Consider the following 15,508-nt stretch of genomic DNA (forward strand, 5'->3'; position numbering starts at 1 on the left):
ACTAGCAATAGAAGAACTTAATGATCTGCTCTACTGTCAGGTGGTCGGGGTGGTCGTAGAATAAACAAACGAGATGATTGGAGAATCTTCAAATTTTAAATAAACGGGGGGACCTAATTATCGGGGAAGGGGAGGTTGGAAACTGTTCTTCTAAATGTCCCCAAAATAAGTTAACTATACCATGTGAAAAAAAACTAGCTATTTAGAGAAAATAACTCTTCTTTTCAAAAATTAATGAATTTAATAAGGTCCGGGGGTTAAAAAAAAATTGAAAATTAACAAGCGGGAGTGGCTGTTTATTAAGTACCTGAGAGCCACTTGTTGGGATCCCATATCAGTGATAAAATTCTGTTGCATAATACCTTATCGGGGAAAGAAAAAGTCGGGTTTTAAAGAGTCGGGAAAAATTTCTGTCATACATCAACTTCTTACGAACAGTATGGCGGAATTTGTCGAACGTTTAGAGGATAAAATTACCAAAATCAGGTCCCGTATCTGGAAGACCACCACTGTTTTAGTTCGAAAAAAATGAATTTGTCAAAAAATTGTATTTCGGAATCGGGAAAAAATATTCAAATGTTTAGGAGTTTAAGAGAACGTTTTGGTAGCGGGGAGTTTGTGCTCGTTTAGACGATTTGGCGGAATTTTAGAAAAGTATTGACGAATGGAGGAAACAGAAACGCCCTTGAAACCCTCTCCGAAGCCACACATTTTTATATATTTCATATAATAGAAGAAATCTCATATATATAAGCTCCGGAGGATACAGTTGTGGTTGTTTAATTCAAAGCGCTTTGACGATGACCGGACAATTTTCTTGCCGTGTTTAGTCAAGTTTTCAACTTATGAACTCCATCAATGGGCTGACTGTCTATCCAAGAACGTCTTCCAGAACTGGTCCAACCAGTGCTCCCTTTAATAAAAGACGACGAATAAATTAAAAGGATTTTGATATGAAACTACTTCATTGCGTTCGTCTTTCACTTCCTGTATCACTATCAGTGACCCAGTGAGATCCATCTCGCTGGATAACCTGGTGAAATAAATTGCCAAAATTGACCTAACTGATTTTAAGTTTTCGTTGGAAGACAAGTTCTGACCTGGTCAAATTTTATTGAAATTTCTTACCCCGGCCAAAACTTTGAAATAGTATTGTTTTCTCCCGGTCAAAAACGTAATTAGAGCAGCCTTGTAAAAATTGAAAAAAATAATGCTTTGAAATGAAATATGTTTTCCTCACTCCGGCAAAAGGCGAGTTAAAGTCTCTCACCCTAACCCCAATGATCTTAAGATCAAATTTATTACACATTTTTCATTTTAAGCAACCAGGTTGCGAATAAGTAAAAGTTTCTTAAATGATCTAACAATGACAATAATGATAGCCCTTGACCCAATAAGCATAAAAATGTATAATATTAGGTCAAAGCAAATTTTACATAAAATGAGCTAAAAACTAAGCAATCCAGGCCCTGACCCGAAAATTGGAGTTACTTTTACAAAAAAATGAAATTTCTTATTTTATAGCCACCCCAGTGGTTTTAAAAACTGCATCGGTTCACTGAGACAGGTGTTTTTTCAATAGATATTCTCAACCGGCCCCGTCAAATTTTAAGCATATAAACTAATCGACCAAAACATGGTTTACGGAAAATTGAGACAGGGGTGCTCCCTGTAAATATGACTTGCATACTCCCAGTAAGGTAAAGGAAACATTTTGTGCAGGGTTTCATTCTTGTTTAAGACTTACCTGTTGTAAACTTTTGTTCCCTCTAACGGAATTCTCCATTATGCCATTTATTTCCCACGAATCATCAATATTACCTAAAACACAAATATTATTGTCAAAAAACTGGAAATGGACAAGATGTAACCTTATTTAATGGCTAGGAAGAAGACATATGCTACGCCAATAATATCTTTCTTAGTTTTGAAAAAACGGTATAAAGAACGACGATAAAAGGCATAAAACCAAGTAAAAACTTCCAAGCACGAAATAAATTTACTTTTATAATTTGCTGTATACCGTGTGATCTAACGCGTGTGATGTTAACTTCTCAATTCGGATATTTGATTAGCTGTACCATTACTCGATGTATCGATTTCGAATACCTTGAAAGAAAAGCGGCATCTTCAAATCATTCCACCTTCCTACCAGTATAATCTGAATCACATCTTAACCGATAAAAGTATGAAACAGATGATATACAACATCATGTCAAAAACCTTTCTATCATTTTTGAACGTCAATCGAGTGGCGTTACAAAAACTAATCCACATAAGGTGATTATGGCGACATTCTACCTTATTCTTCCCGTCATTAGCGAGTTTATGTATTCGAGATAAATCGAGGGGGGGGCGGTATAAAAACAAAGCTGACATGGGGTCAAAATCGCCGTCCACTTTGCTCGACGACGGTTAAAAACACCAAGATACCGTCGTCTGTTTAGGTGAGCAAAGGCGATATAGAGCCGTTCATCAACTATCTACTTTGTTTTGTATCGATTTCACTTACCGTCGCCCTCGATATCCTCCGATACATAAACTCGATATTGTAAGACATGGAGGAGAGTAAAAGATGCTACACACATGTGACAGATATATAATGCGTATTTCAATCGTTATTAGACAGATAGGTAGAGAGCCAAAAACCCTCTCGCATGAGACAGGGGTGCAATTTGTATTTTTCATTCGTTGTGAGACAGAGAGACAAGAAATTTAAAAATTACCACTCGCATGAGACAGGGATGTATTATGGGTATTTTTCCCTCCCTCTCGCTGGGATCCCAACCCCACTAGAAAATTTGACAAAAATTTTGTCACCGGTGGGAAAATATCCTAGAATTTTAGTCCCACTGAGAAAATTACTTTGATTTCATTGCCTTTCAAAATTCATTGTTTAAAAATTGCACTCCGAAAGCATCCCCACTGGATTTTTTAACCTTGGCACAATAGAATTTCCATCCCAATTGGAATTTCAGTAGAGTTTTTTTATCCCCGCTTGTGAAAAAGTTCCACCGGGGCTGTGAGACAGGTGTGTCTGCAAAACATATGAAAGTAATTCATTTGATCTATGAAAAAATTACAGCCCTGTAAAGTCGTCCGAAGTCATCACGAAGTCGTCAAAATCATCAGGATTTACGGTATTAAGTTTTGTGACTTTTTCTAACCACCCTCGCTTATTCCGTCTTTTATTACGGCTTAGGGACATTGGAGTATTGGTCAATATCTTTTTAGTTCTTTAGTTAATGCTGGGACAGTGGCCTTTTTCTAGAACTAAATACATAGGTCGTGTGCATATAACCTAGATTTCCATTGGCTCCTCTTATTTTAATCGTCATTATTACCTGTTACTCAGTTATTTCACTGATAAAGAAAGTGAAGTAGATCATTAAATTTAACGAGGCTGAAATTTGTGTTAAAACTCCTTTGTTGAAATTTAATTGCTTCTAGAAAAAAATGTTTATATATTTCCTACACTTATTTTTTCGTACGGGTTTTCTAGAAATATACTTCACATCGTCGATAGTGAGAAATACGAAAGACGGAGCTCGGGTAACTCCGTAATATTATCGCCCATGTTCCGGCCATCTTTATATACGCGCGATCTGAGAGCGAACGCTTCAACTAAATGAAATTAAATCTAAAATTAAAGAAAACTGGATAGATGAAATTTTTTTTCAATGGGTCATTTTTTTCTTACATACTTGAAGATTATTTTACAGAAGAAATGAAGTTGCCGTTTTTTTTCCCCTTTTGCCGTTTTTAATTTAAAGGTCAAATTAGCATGTTTTGCCCGAGACATCCTATCGCATTTGCACTGGGTATGGAAAACCCGTTGCAAATGCACGCCCCGTGCAATTGCAAGGATGTGCCTGACTGGCAATTTAAGTACCAGACATCTTTTTAATTAATTAATGATGTGTTTACTCAACCTATTATTATAAATGCTACAAAAACACCATTTATCAAAACTTTACAGGATTATCCTTAGACTTTATCTAAGGGACTTGCTTATCCTGCAAAGGGTATTGCGAAAATGCCCAAAACACCTTTACATAAAACAATAATTTTTTCATGGAATTCATGATATGCCAAAAACATTTTGTTCAACCACCTTCACTTCAAGATAGGCCACCATAGAATGAACTTCCTTTTATAAGATGAACCATATTCATGTGGCTTTCAGCCTTGCACTCCATCGCAGAGATAGGCCACCATAGAATGAACTTCCTTTTAAGGCAGGATGCATCCTATAAAAGGAAGTTCATTCTATGGTGGCCTATCGTGAAGTGAAGGTGGTTGAACAAAATGTTTTTGGCATATTGATGTAACTGCTTCTACAAAAGTAGTGTGATGGAAGGAGATTTGTACTTTTACGATGGGTGACAGGACTGGCTCTTTTTTGTACGGTATTACAGGATTTGATGAAAAAATTGGAAAAAGAGACGAGAAAACAGTATTTTAAAATCAGTAGACGATGATGGTGGTTAGCCTTATTCTTTTGTAAAAGTATTCCGGTATTAAATTAGCCTATTAAAACTGATGTGACGATGTTATAAACTTTTTCTTTCAATTTTCAGGATTAATTCCCGGATTCAGCCAAAATTTTGATGGGAAAAACTGTATTTCGAACCACTACAAACCTCCCTTCATCAAGTTTAAAAAAAAGGTTCTTGGAAATGTGTGGATACCCCTAGCCTGGATATCCAGACCGTGAACTATTTCATCTTCTAGTTTTTTTTGATCTTCTCTGCTGGTTTACGGTCTGGTCCAACTTACTCCTCTGCAGGGATATTTGTCCCTGCATATTCAAGTGTATCTAATTGGTCAGTACGCGCCCAGTCACTGAGCGGAACTTTCGCAGGGTTTTCAATATTTCTCGATGCAAAAATTTATACCATAAAATTATGGTGGACCTAACTAAAATCAGTCTTTCACCACCTGGAAATCTGAGAGTTTTTTCACCAAACCCCCTGGAAATTTTGAATAGCAGATTGTTTTATCCCTTGGAAATCTGGGGTAAAACCCCGCCCTGAAAGATCCTCAAAATTGAAATTCTTTGAAAAGGAGCTGGAAAATATGTCTAGCTTGTGAGGAGAGAACCCCCTACACCCGGAGGGGGCACTGACCTTGACGGTCGATGAGGACGTGCCGCATGCAAAGTTGACCCTATTAGATATGAATTTTTGGTGAAATAGTAACCTTTTCAGAACAAAAAATTGAAAATTTTCCAATTTCCACCCTAACAAGAGGCAAAAATGGCTAAAAGTAGACAAAAAACTGAAAAAAATTCTAATTTCTACCCTGAAAAATTGTCCAAATATAAATAACCAAAAGTGGACCCTGTCAGATATAAATCTTGAAAATTAGTAGAATTGGGACCCTTCTTTAGTGATAGGAATAATGTGAAAGTTGAAATCACCCATTGAAAAAGGATTTTCCACTCTGACCACTAAGCAAAGAAATAGTTTTGCCCTTTCTATTATTTTTAGCTCTATTAAAAGGGTGTCAAAATTAGGGATGTCCATATTAGACCATATTAGACCATGTGAACTATTATTACGAACTACCCATGAAGTCACGAAGGCACGTGGGCACGTGACGCACGAGGGACGAAGGCACAACCCACGAGGGCACGAGAGCACTGGACGCACGTAATTAATCACACTCGTATTTTTGCCTGTTATTATTGTTATAAGAAGAAGGAGGATTTGTCAACAACCTTATACCTACCTCATTCACAATCACAAGCAAAAGAAAACAAAGTGTTGCAAAACTTCTTAAGGGTGCTTTTTAATGAAAAAACTTTTTTCAAAAACTATGAGAAATTACCTAAATCTTGAGCCATAGATTTGACCTGCGCCAACCTTGAAAACTAACTTCCAAAGAAAACTAACTTCCCAAGAAAAAGATCTGCAGGGAGAAGACACTAACTTAACCAGATAGGTTACATTTCCAAAAATAATTACTGTGTGTCAAACACTGACCAAACACTGACCCATTGAGATGTCCGAAATTATTTTTATATACTTTCACATGTAATCAAGGCTTAGCAAATCTAAGCTCTATCTCAGGAAATAAAATGACAAATTTTGGTTGGTTGATAAGCTTGCTACTGCATGTTTTATTTAGTTCATTCAAGCTTTTAATTTTGATTTAATTTTCTTCAGAACTTGATTGAGATAACTCTCATCTTTGTTGCTGCAAATACATTCTGTATATGACTGATGTTGTTTTACTAAACCTTGATTTTCCTTTCTAGATCAGAAGTTACGAGTAATAATTTCTGATCTTGAAACCAATGGCCCCAAAACCTTTCACTTTTTTTCAAAATGTCTGACCAAATTTTTAGTATGTTTGATTGATTCTGATTTTTCAGAAGTTGAATGTTACCAAACTTGAAAACCCACAGCTTTTAACAAATTCGTTGGTTTTTTTTTGTGTTCCACTTAAGGCGAAGTTTTATTAAAGGCCAAGAAATCATGATTCAATCAAAAAAGACCTTTACCATCTGTAAAAGCTCTTTAAACTGAGCAATAAAAATGTATTACAATAAGTTTTTTAATTTTTTGAAAAGGAAATGGGGTTTTTCCTTAAGTTCTCAGAAATTCTACATTATATTTGCAAAATTAAAGGCATTTTTTACCAAAACACGCCCTTTACTAACTTTTAATCTAGGAAAGTTGGAATTTTATTTTTGCAAAAAAACTTATATGCATTATTTTACCATCTTGGTGCTTCATCTCATTTTTAAAAAGGAACATCAAGCCCACTTGCTTGACAGTAAGCCTATCTGGTTACCAGGTGAACCATTAGACATAATTTGTTCCAGGCTAGCTTTGATTGGGGATAGAAAATCTTAGATGAACTATTTCTTTTTAAATCAACAGTTTTGCTGAAAGGAAATTAATTTGATGGGGGCATTTCTGTATTTCCATCTCTTCCAAAATCCGAAAGCTTGGGCATACTTATTTAAAAGCTTTTATGCAACCTTGAATGTGTCAATCTAGATAAGAAAAGCCAAATGAGAAAGCCCAGTCAGAACCATGTTTTGGGTCCAATCTTCTGCCTTCGATGTATTGAAGATGCAATGTTTTGAAATCTTAAAAACTGTAAGATTGCTTTTGGATTGATTGGTGATATTGAAAATGTTTAATCCTTCTCTTTTTAGAAGAATAGTTTATGTTAAGCTTTAGAAGAATCATCCGACCAAACACTTCATTCTTAAACATAAAGCAAGCCTCAAAAAACCTGTATAGAACATTACCAATTAGGAACATGGCATCGACAGAAGACTTTGAAAAGAAAGCTCAGTTTATGGTAAGTTTTTCTTAATACTGACCATCTTCTATACTTTGATATTTTATTTATTACTTTTTTAAGCTGTGCTCATTCACTAAGTTGATACCTTATATTAACCAATCCTAATACTCTAGGAATTGGAGATTGAGAAACTTCAGGAACAAGTTGCAAAACTGAAACGAAGAATTGATCCATCCATCCCAATTGAGGACGAAGATTGTTCAAAGGAATTGCAAGAAGAAAGATCTAAGAACAGGAAACTTCTGTATCGTGTCAACATCTTGAAGAGGGTGAGGCATTTATTTTGTTTTTTAATAGATTGTCTTTTAAAAATGCTTCACTTTCATTTTTAATCAGTTATGTTAAAAATGGACAGTCTAGGGTGTTAAAACCAATGAGAAAGGAAGCAAAAGATTTAAATTATTCATAACAAATGATACATGTAATATTTGCCGGTGTTTTTTTCTAAAATGTTGGGAAAATTATATATCAAAATTATAGCATTCTCTTAAACTTAAAAGGCAATCGAAGAAGAACAGTCAAAGGCACAAAACAGGATGTTGAATATCAAAGAATCCCTGACATCCATTTTTGAGTTGGCTATTGGTAATGCTTTTCCAGAACTGAACAATGCACCAGTTGTTTTGGCAATTGCTCAGAATCCAAAGTTTGGTGACTATCAATGCAACAGTGCGATGGCTATTTCCAAGGTAATCATAACGATAAAGAGTTAAAAAAAAACCTTCTTTATTGAGTAAGACTTAATTTTTCAACTCTAAGTTGAAGGGAAATCAATAGGTTACATTCCAGATGAAAGATTGTATTAAAAAATCTTTTCGTTTTAGTTGGTAGCAGCACAACAAGGGACAAAAATTGCACCACAAGAAGTTGCTAAAGCAATCGTTGCTAATGTTGCTGAAAATCCCATTATTCAAAAGGTACAGTCATAATAATTACTCAAGAGTTTTTTTAAAGTTATTTATGGTTTATTATATAATAGACCTGGTTTATTTGAAAATTCAACTTTTGATATGAACATTTTCAAGGCATGCTTTATCACCATCTGGAGTAGTCTCACGTTTTTATGTGCTAACAGACCTCACTGTTAGGGTCTAAGCTGAGTTAACCTGAGTTTTCTTTTCTTTGTAGCTCGATATTGCTGGTCCAGGGTTTATTAATATCCACTTGGAACGTAAGAATATTTACGAAATTGTGGATAAGATTCTCAAAGACAAAGTGAACCCACCAGGTGTTGGAGCTAAAAAACGAGTGGTTATTGACTTTTCATCGCCTAATATTGCAAAACAAATGCATGTTGGCCATTTGAGATCTACCATCATTGGCGAAAGTTTGGCGAGACTTCTGGAGTTTGTTGGTCACGACGTTCTAAGGTATACATTTTATATAGCATGTGTCGATTGAAGATTAAGGAACGATTGCCGAATGTAAGGCGTCAGTGCTACAAACTAAGAGTTTCTGTGACAATCTGACTTGGTTTTTCAGCAGCTTTGTGTTTCGAATCATTCTACAACTCAAACTATTTCCGAGTCTCCGTCAAAGAGAAACTCTCTTAAAATAATTTCTTTAATTCGAATCTCCCGTTTAATTTGAACAAATAAGATTCTCCGTTCGAGTTCGAATTAATGAGAGTCACTGTAATATTCATTTAAGAACGGGATGACAAAGATCAAATCAAAATTCAAACGTGCCAGCGCAGAGTAATCAGAGTCTGCTCGGAGATTGTGTTGTTGAAATTGGGCTGTTCAGACTGGTTACGTTTCACCGAACCTTCTATTTCCCTATGAAATATATTTTGTTTCATTACAGGTTGAACCATGTCGGTGATTGGGGCACACAATTTGGAATGTTGATCGCCCATCTTGAAGATGAGTTCCCCAACTATAAAGAAGTTGTCCCTCCTATCGCTGATTTACAAGCTTTTTATAAAGTAAGCCTTCAAAATGTTACATTTCCAAAGCGCCCGTATAAATGGCTTTAAGATAAGTTTCTTCAATAAATATAGTTTTATATTTATACGAAATATCGTTGAAATACAGAGTTTCTATGGTTTATCTTAATTATATAGTTAGATGTGATGTCATAACTTCTGAAAATGTGCAACCCATGGCATTGGACATCAGTTATTTTAGTTATTTTTAGGAGTGTTTTCAGTTTTAAATAATATATTTCAGATGGATATTTCAGATGAATATTTCTTGATCGTAAAATGGAATTCTCTTTTTGCATTTGTTCAGGCATCAAAGAAACGTTTCGACGACGACGCAGAATTCAAGAAGCGAGCCTACCAAAGAGTCGTTCAACTTCAGGGCGGAGATGCAGATGTCCGTAAAGCATGGACCTTAATTTGTGAAGCTTCCAGGAAAGGTAGTTTTGACATTGATTGATTGATTGATTGATTGATTGATTGATTGATTGATTGATTGATTGATTGATTGATTGATTGATTGATTGATTGATTGATTGATTGATTGATTGATTGATTGATTGAAACTTTATGCAAAATTCTTATAATATTTTAATTATTACGCATTCTGCTTTTTTTTACAGAATTCCAAGTCATTTACAACCAATTGGATGTTTCATTGATCGAGCGTGGTGAATCTTTTTATAATGATTTAATGCCTAAAGTTGTTGAAGGCATGTTAGCAACTGGTAAGTGAGAGATAATAAAACATTTTGTTTATTTTCCTGAAAGATTTTATTATTAGTAGTTTTCTTATGAGTACCTTGATAAAAGTTCGTTCTCGTCAAATAATCTTTGTTTTGATTCACTTCAGGACAATGTGAAAAAGCTGATGATGGCCGTACCATTTCATTTGCCGAGGGCATGAAAGTCCCATTGATCTTGTTGAAATCAGATGGCGGATTTACATACGATACAAGTGATTTGGCCGCAATCCGCCAACGTCTCCATGATGAAAAAGGTGACTGGGTTATCTACGTCGTTGATGCCGGTCAGGTAGGTTCACGAGTCTTGTCTCAGTGTTTGTGGAAACGCTCTAACTGCAATTATTAATCATAATAATAGAAAATCTGTTGGCTTATTCTCTTCGCTAATATAAGTGTTGACCGAACTTCTTTGGTTTTCTTTCTTGCATTTTAACAAATTGTAGGTTTAAAAGTTGATTTTTTTAATAAAGACCTTTCATATTTTCTCAGGGCGATCATTTCAAAACATTATTCGGTGTTGCACGAAAATTGGGCTGGTACAACCCCACCGTGACACGTGTTGATCACGTGGCTTTTGGTGTCGTCCTAGGAGAGGATAAGTAAGGAAAATTTCAATCTCGTTTGTAGTGCCTTTCGTAGTGGTTGTTGTGCATTTGGCTAACCTGTATTAGACCGATAAGGGTTTCTTTTTTTGTATCAAAATTTTACTTTAATTCGATAGACCGTCTGGATATTATTATCACAGAAACTTCCACTTCATGTTAGCCTTGAAAATCTCAGATAAATTTTCAGATAATGACTTTTGAAGGGTTCGCGATTGATTTCCACTTTTTCCAAAACAGGAAAAAATTCAAAACCCGATCTGGGGACACGGTCCGTCTTGCAGACCTCATTCAAGAAGGCTTGAAACGTTCCATGGAGAAACTTCTCGAGAAAGGGCGTGACAAGGAACTCACAAAAGAAGAACTGGAAGCAGCACAAACATCAGTTGCGTACGGTTGTATCAAGTATGCTGATTTGAGTCACAACCGAGTCATGGACTACGTTTTCTCCTTCGATAAGGTATAAATCACTCTGGATATCCCCTTTTTGTACTTTGTTTAACTTTGTATGACAAATTCTTTGAGCTTACTTAAGGATTCTTCATGATAGGTTTTATACCGTGTAAAACATCTGTCTTTCAAGTGAAAAATAATTTCATAGGGTCGGTGATTCCTTCCTATCACATCTACACTTTGTTTTTCTTTAGATGTTGGATGACAAAGGAAACACGGCTGTTTATCTTTTATACGCTTACACTCGAATCAGGTGAGCTCACAAATCACCATTCTACCCAATAAGTCAAAGCAAATTCAACTATTTTCAAAAATGATTACCGATAATTACCATTCAAATACTATCATTTGAATCATTTCAAAATCTCCGGGTAGCCTATGAAAATTATAAGGGTTTATGGTGTCCCTAATGTTTTATGATTTTTTTGTAAATTTATACAAGTCTTTATAAAGAGGAAGAGCAGAACTTTGAAAAAAGTCATAAAAAAAACAGATACGAAGACAGTTGATTTTTTTATAATTCTTTTTCAATTCTCAGGTCCATTCTGCGAACAGCCAAAGTTGACGAAGCGAAACTCAAATCGTATATCGATAACAATAACATTCGACTAGATCACGAAAAAGAGTGGAAACTCGGTAAGATGGTCAGCCGTTTCCCTGAAGTCATCGTCAAATGTATGGATGATCTATACCTGCACCCTCTCTGTGAATATCTTTACGAGCTGGCGGGCACGATGACGGAATTCTACGATGCGTGTTATTGTCTTACAAAAGATAAGGAGACAGGTGATATCAAGAGCGTCGACATGAATCGAATCGCATTATTGGAAGCTGTCAGTCGTATTTTTGCTTCCGGATTTCATATTCTAGGTATTAAACCTGTATCAAGAATGTGATCGGATTTTTTGTGTAAAAGTATACACGTGTGACAAAATGGAATAGAATTTACAGAAATTTAAACAAACGACTTTTTATACTACTCCCTTTTAAAAATATGTTCCCTTCTCCTTTGTTGGTTTTTTTTCTGAACAATTTTTTGAATAACTTTCACTATATTTTGTCCATTTTGATACTCCGTCTTGTTAACTTATATCAGTCTTTCGAGTTTTTCGACAGCTTCACATATATTTTTGGTCGAGTTTGCTCATCGATCGCACATTGTAAATATTACCTGCATCTTAGAGTTCAATCTTTTTAGGAGTCTGCAAGAAATTTGAAAGATTGTATATATCAGAAGTTCAGAGAGGGTAATAATGCATGCACACAATCAGTCTAGTGTTACAGGTTTGTCAAATTTCTCTCATTTGTTCACCATGTAGGGATGCACAAGTCGTTTAAGGTACTCAGATTTTGAACTAGGGTCCATACTTTAATCTACCATCCATCATGTTTTGATGAACACATTGTTCTTACATAAGCCCAAAGAAATAGAAAAACTGATAACTTTTTTGAATTTGGATTTGATTTATGGTTTCTATACATAATATTCTCCCCAAAATAATTTGATTTGAAGATTTTTCTCTCTGATAACACACAGAGAAATTGAAAGACAGAGAAATGTAACAAGAGCCGAGCTTCTTAAGAGTATTACTAGTATTCAAAAATTTGATTTTGAGTCTGAACAAATTAGCCACCCTCTTTGCCAGTACAGTTTATTTTCTTATACGTTAATGAGCCCCTACCATTTTTCTTCTTATTCAAGTCCTTTTATTTAAGCTCGCTTACTCGCGAAAATAATTTTGTCTGTTTTTATATCAAAATTTAAAAAAAATTGTTCATTTTCATCAGTTTTTTGTGGGCTCAGGTATTACCAGATCCCTTCTGGTTATGTTTTCTTTCGAATTAAGTATTCTTTTTTATTGAAAAGGTAGGTGGAGCTATCATAAATAATATAAAATTATCAGGAGAAAAATTTACAGGAATTTCATTCATGAAGAAATTTTGGCAATCTGGACTTGACTTTACTTGCATATTGAGTTTTGAGGTCGGTTTCTTGATAAAATCTTAAGTGTCTTGCTGAGAGTGAGGCTACTTTTCGGGTTGGTTGTGGATAGATAAGGTCTTTCTTGAAATGTCAATCAAATTTTGGTCAATCATTAAAATTATTCAAAAGAAATGCTTAGCTTGGTCATGTATGATGTATTTCAGTAATAGAATGATTTCACTAGTGTGTGACAGTCATTTTTAGTTAGACATTTGCTGTTGAATGAAATCTTTTGGTAAGAGCAAGAAGAATAAATTTTGTGGCAGTTTCGTTAAAGGTGTATTGCTTGAGTTTTTGGAATGTTAAGTTTCGAGTGCTACTTTTCTTAGCCTTGATGATGTTCTAGGTTCGCCCACCTAGTTATCAAATGAGTTTTAATCTGATGAAAGCAGAATGATTTTAATTTCAATTCATATTTCTTCTCTTATCCAGCCAAAAAATATCATTGGCTCATTGAAGTTAAGAGGGTAAAATTTGAAGTATAGAATCTATGCCCATACTCATCGTGTATACATTAGAATGAATTTTTATCGGCCTGAAGTTTCCTGCATTTAAATTATTGAGCTTATTGAACAGCTTTGATATCGTCATAACGTGTCTCATTTAAACCACCTTGTTTGGACCCCTAAAATGTTTATAGTTTAACTTAAAAGTCTAATAAAATTTGTATTGACTTCGAGCACAATTGACAAAATAGAAACAAATTTTTTGAAAAACGACATTTCAGAATCTGAAAAAAAGGAAAAAGGAAAGATAAACTTTTATCTCTGATTATATTATTTTAGTGCAAGATTGAAAAATAAAACAAAAATGTTCTCGTTTTATCTTCCTTTTATGCAGTCGTTGATGAGCTATGAGATAAGAAACAGAAAATATTTTTGAAAAATGATTTCTCGCACTGTTAATTAAATTCAATGGATTTGCAACTAGTCTGAATGGATTTTAGCTTTGTAACTATTGGAGAAGAAAAGATGCTTAGTTTTTATTAGTTAATATTTTGGGCGTAGTATCTTTCTACTAAATTTGTGCATAATTGAAAAAACCTTTTGGATCAGGTGCACTTTGTATTCTACAATCAGGGTCGAAATATGTTGGGAATTTTGGTTAATTCCTCGTTTTTAGCAATTTAAAGTTCGGGCGAAAAAGTCGCTTTTGGGCAAATTGATAAACTTATTCGAATATTTCAATTCGGGAGGAAGAGTTTATAGACTTCCAGGCTATATTCTGAGCTATATTGGACCATTCATGGACTTTTAGTTCAAGTCTTAAGTCTAGCGTTAAAACTAGAGCGCATCCAAATTGTTTGTGGTTGTAAGATTACGTTGGACATTCCCTTTTTTCTCAAATATTATGACTTTGATTGTAGCTAACATTCTTTATCAACTCTCTCGCTTATAAAGACTGGATTTTTATTCAAAGTACACGGCACATTTCGTTGGTAAAGAATGTCACCTAAGGGTAATCTGCACTGGTTGAAATTATTTTTTCGGATGATTTCCTCCACTAGTAAATAATGTAATTTCAAATCCCCTAGAACTTATTAGAAGTTAAATAGCCTATATTTAGCCAACCTCGTTATCATATCAAGCCATTGATATCATTTTATACCGGCGTTAACAGGCAAGCATCCAGCCTAATTTTAATTTCTTTGAGAAATCATCTCGCGACGACAGAAGTTCATGTTTTACTTTTTGTCAGGGACAAAAACACTTATCGACCCGTATTGTCGTCCTATCCAATTTTTTGCACGGTAATCAATGAAATAAACGTTTAACCTAATCCCGATCGTTACTGACCAGATGTTGCTTAGCTGGTTGGGCTAGTTTGTCTTTTCAGGAAAATTAAAAAGGGAAAAAGAACCTGGGAATCATGTCCTATTCCCGCTAATTCAAACTCGAAACTTAATATGGACGTCACAATGAAATGACGTCAAGTTTGCATGATTGATTGACAACTTTATGCTAAGCAGATAGTAATTTGCAACTTCAGTGTGACCTTGTTGCGCTAAAAATGGCATCCGTAGTCTTGTTTGATAATGTCATCTCATCAAATGACTCCGGTAATGCCATTAATTTGTGACTTTTTGCACTATCTATGATTCTGTTGTCTCTTCCAACTAGTAACGAGTCTATTTATTTTGTGCGGGTTTGATACACCAGAGAGCATTCGTTATTTTATCCTTAACTGCCGACACTCTTTCTATCGCAGGGTTTCTTAGCAGAAGGTACATTGAAATCTGTTTATTAAACTAGAACAAGTCGCGTCGCCCCTTCATTTTACCAAATCCTCAAAAACAGGTCTCCATTACTCCAAATTTTCGTAACTTTAAGAACAAATTTGTATGTCCACAAGTTATTGAAACTCAACTGTTTGTCTCAATATCAATTTAAGGTCGGAAAACTCTGCTTCATATACGAAATTTTTTAATGATGTTTTTCTCCAGTTCTCTTCCTTCTCCTTCTTACTTTGTTTTAAA

At 34.9% G+C, this 15,508-nt stretch overlaps 1 protein-coding gene across 1 annotated transcript; it reads left to right on the forward strand.

The window, feature by feature from the left end:
• Nucleotides 1-7,170: 7,170 nt before the first annotated feature.
• Nucleotides 7,171-12,012, forward strand: LOC136813307 (arginine--tRNA ligase, cytoplasmic-like). Its single transcript, XM_067069823.1, has 13 exons — nucleotides 7,171-7,320; nucleotides 7,437-7,592; nucleotides 7,824-8,012; nucleotides 8,148-8,240; nucleotides 8,452-8,693; nucleotides 9,130-9,250; nucleotides 9,558-9,687; nucleotides 9,871-9,975; nucleotides 10,101-10,282; nucleotides 10,483-10,592; nucleotides 10,836-11,055; nucleotides 11,243-11,301; nucleotides 11,587-12,012. Exons 1-13 carry the CDS (start codon nucleotides 7,183-7,185, stop codon nucleotides 11,942-11,944), a joined length of 2,103 nt encoding a protein of 700 aa, XP_066925924.1. The 5' UTR covers nucleotides 7,171-7,182; the 3' UTR covers nucleotides 11,945-12,012.
• Nucleotides 12,013-15,508: the final 3,496 nt, after the last annotated feature.

This window comes from Clytia hemisphaerica, unplaced genomic scaffold (genome assembly GCF_902728285.1).
Source record: "Clytia hemisphaerica strain Z4C2 unplaced genomic scaffold, Clytia hemisphaerica genome assembly, whole genome shotgun sequence".
NCBI classification, from domain to species: Eukaryota; Metazoa; Cnidaria; class Hydrozoa; order Leptothecata; family Clytiidae; genus Clytia; species Clytia hemisphaerica.

Excerpts from the sequence above, each read along its gene's own strand:
- LOC136813307 (XM_067069823.1), top strand. The coding sequence starts at position 7,183 with ATGTTAAGCTTTAGAAGAATCATCCGACCAAACACTTCATTCTTAAAC. Across the intron at positions 9,251-9,557 it reads ATTTACAAGCTTTTTATAAA|GCATCAAAGAAACGTTTCGA; the intron begins GTAAGCCTTCAA and ends GCATTTGTTCAG. Across the intron at positions 9,688-9,870 it reads TTGTGAAGCTTCCAGGAAAG|AATTCCAAGTCATTTACAAC; the intron begins GTAGTTTTGACA and ends TTTTTTTTACAG.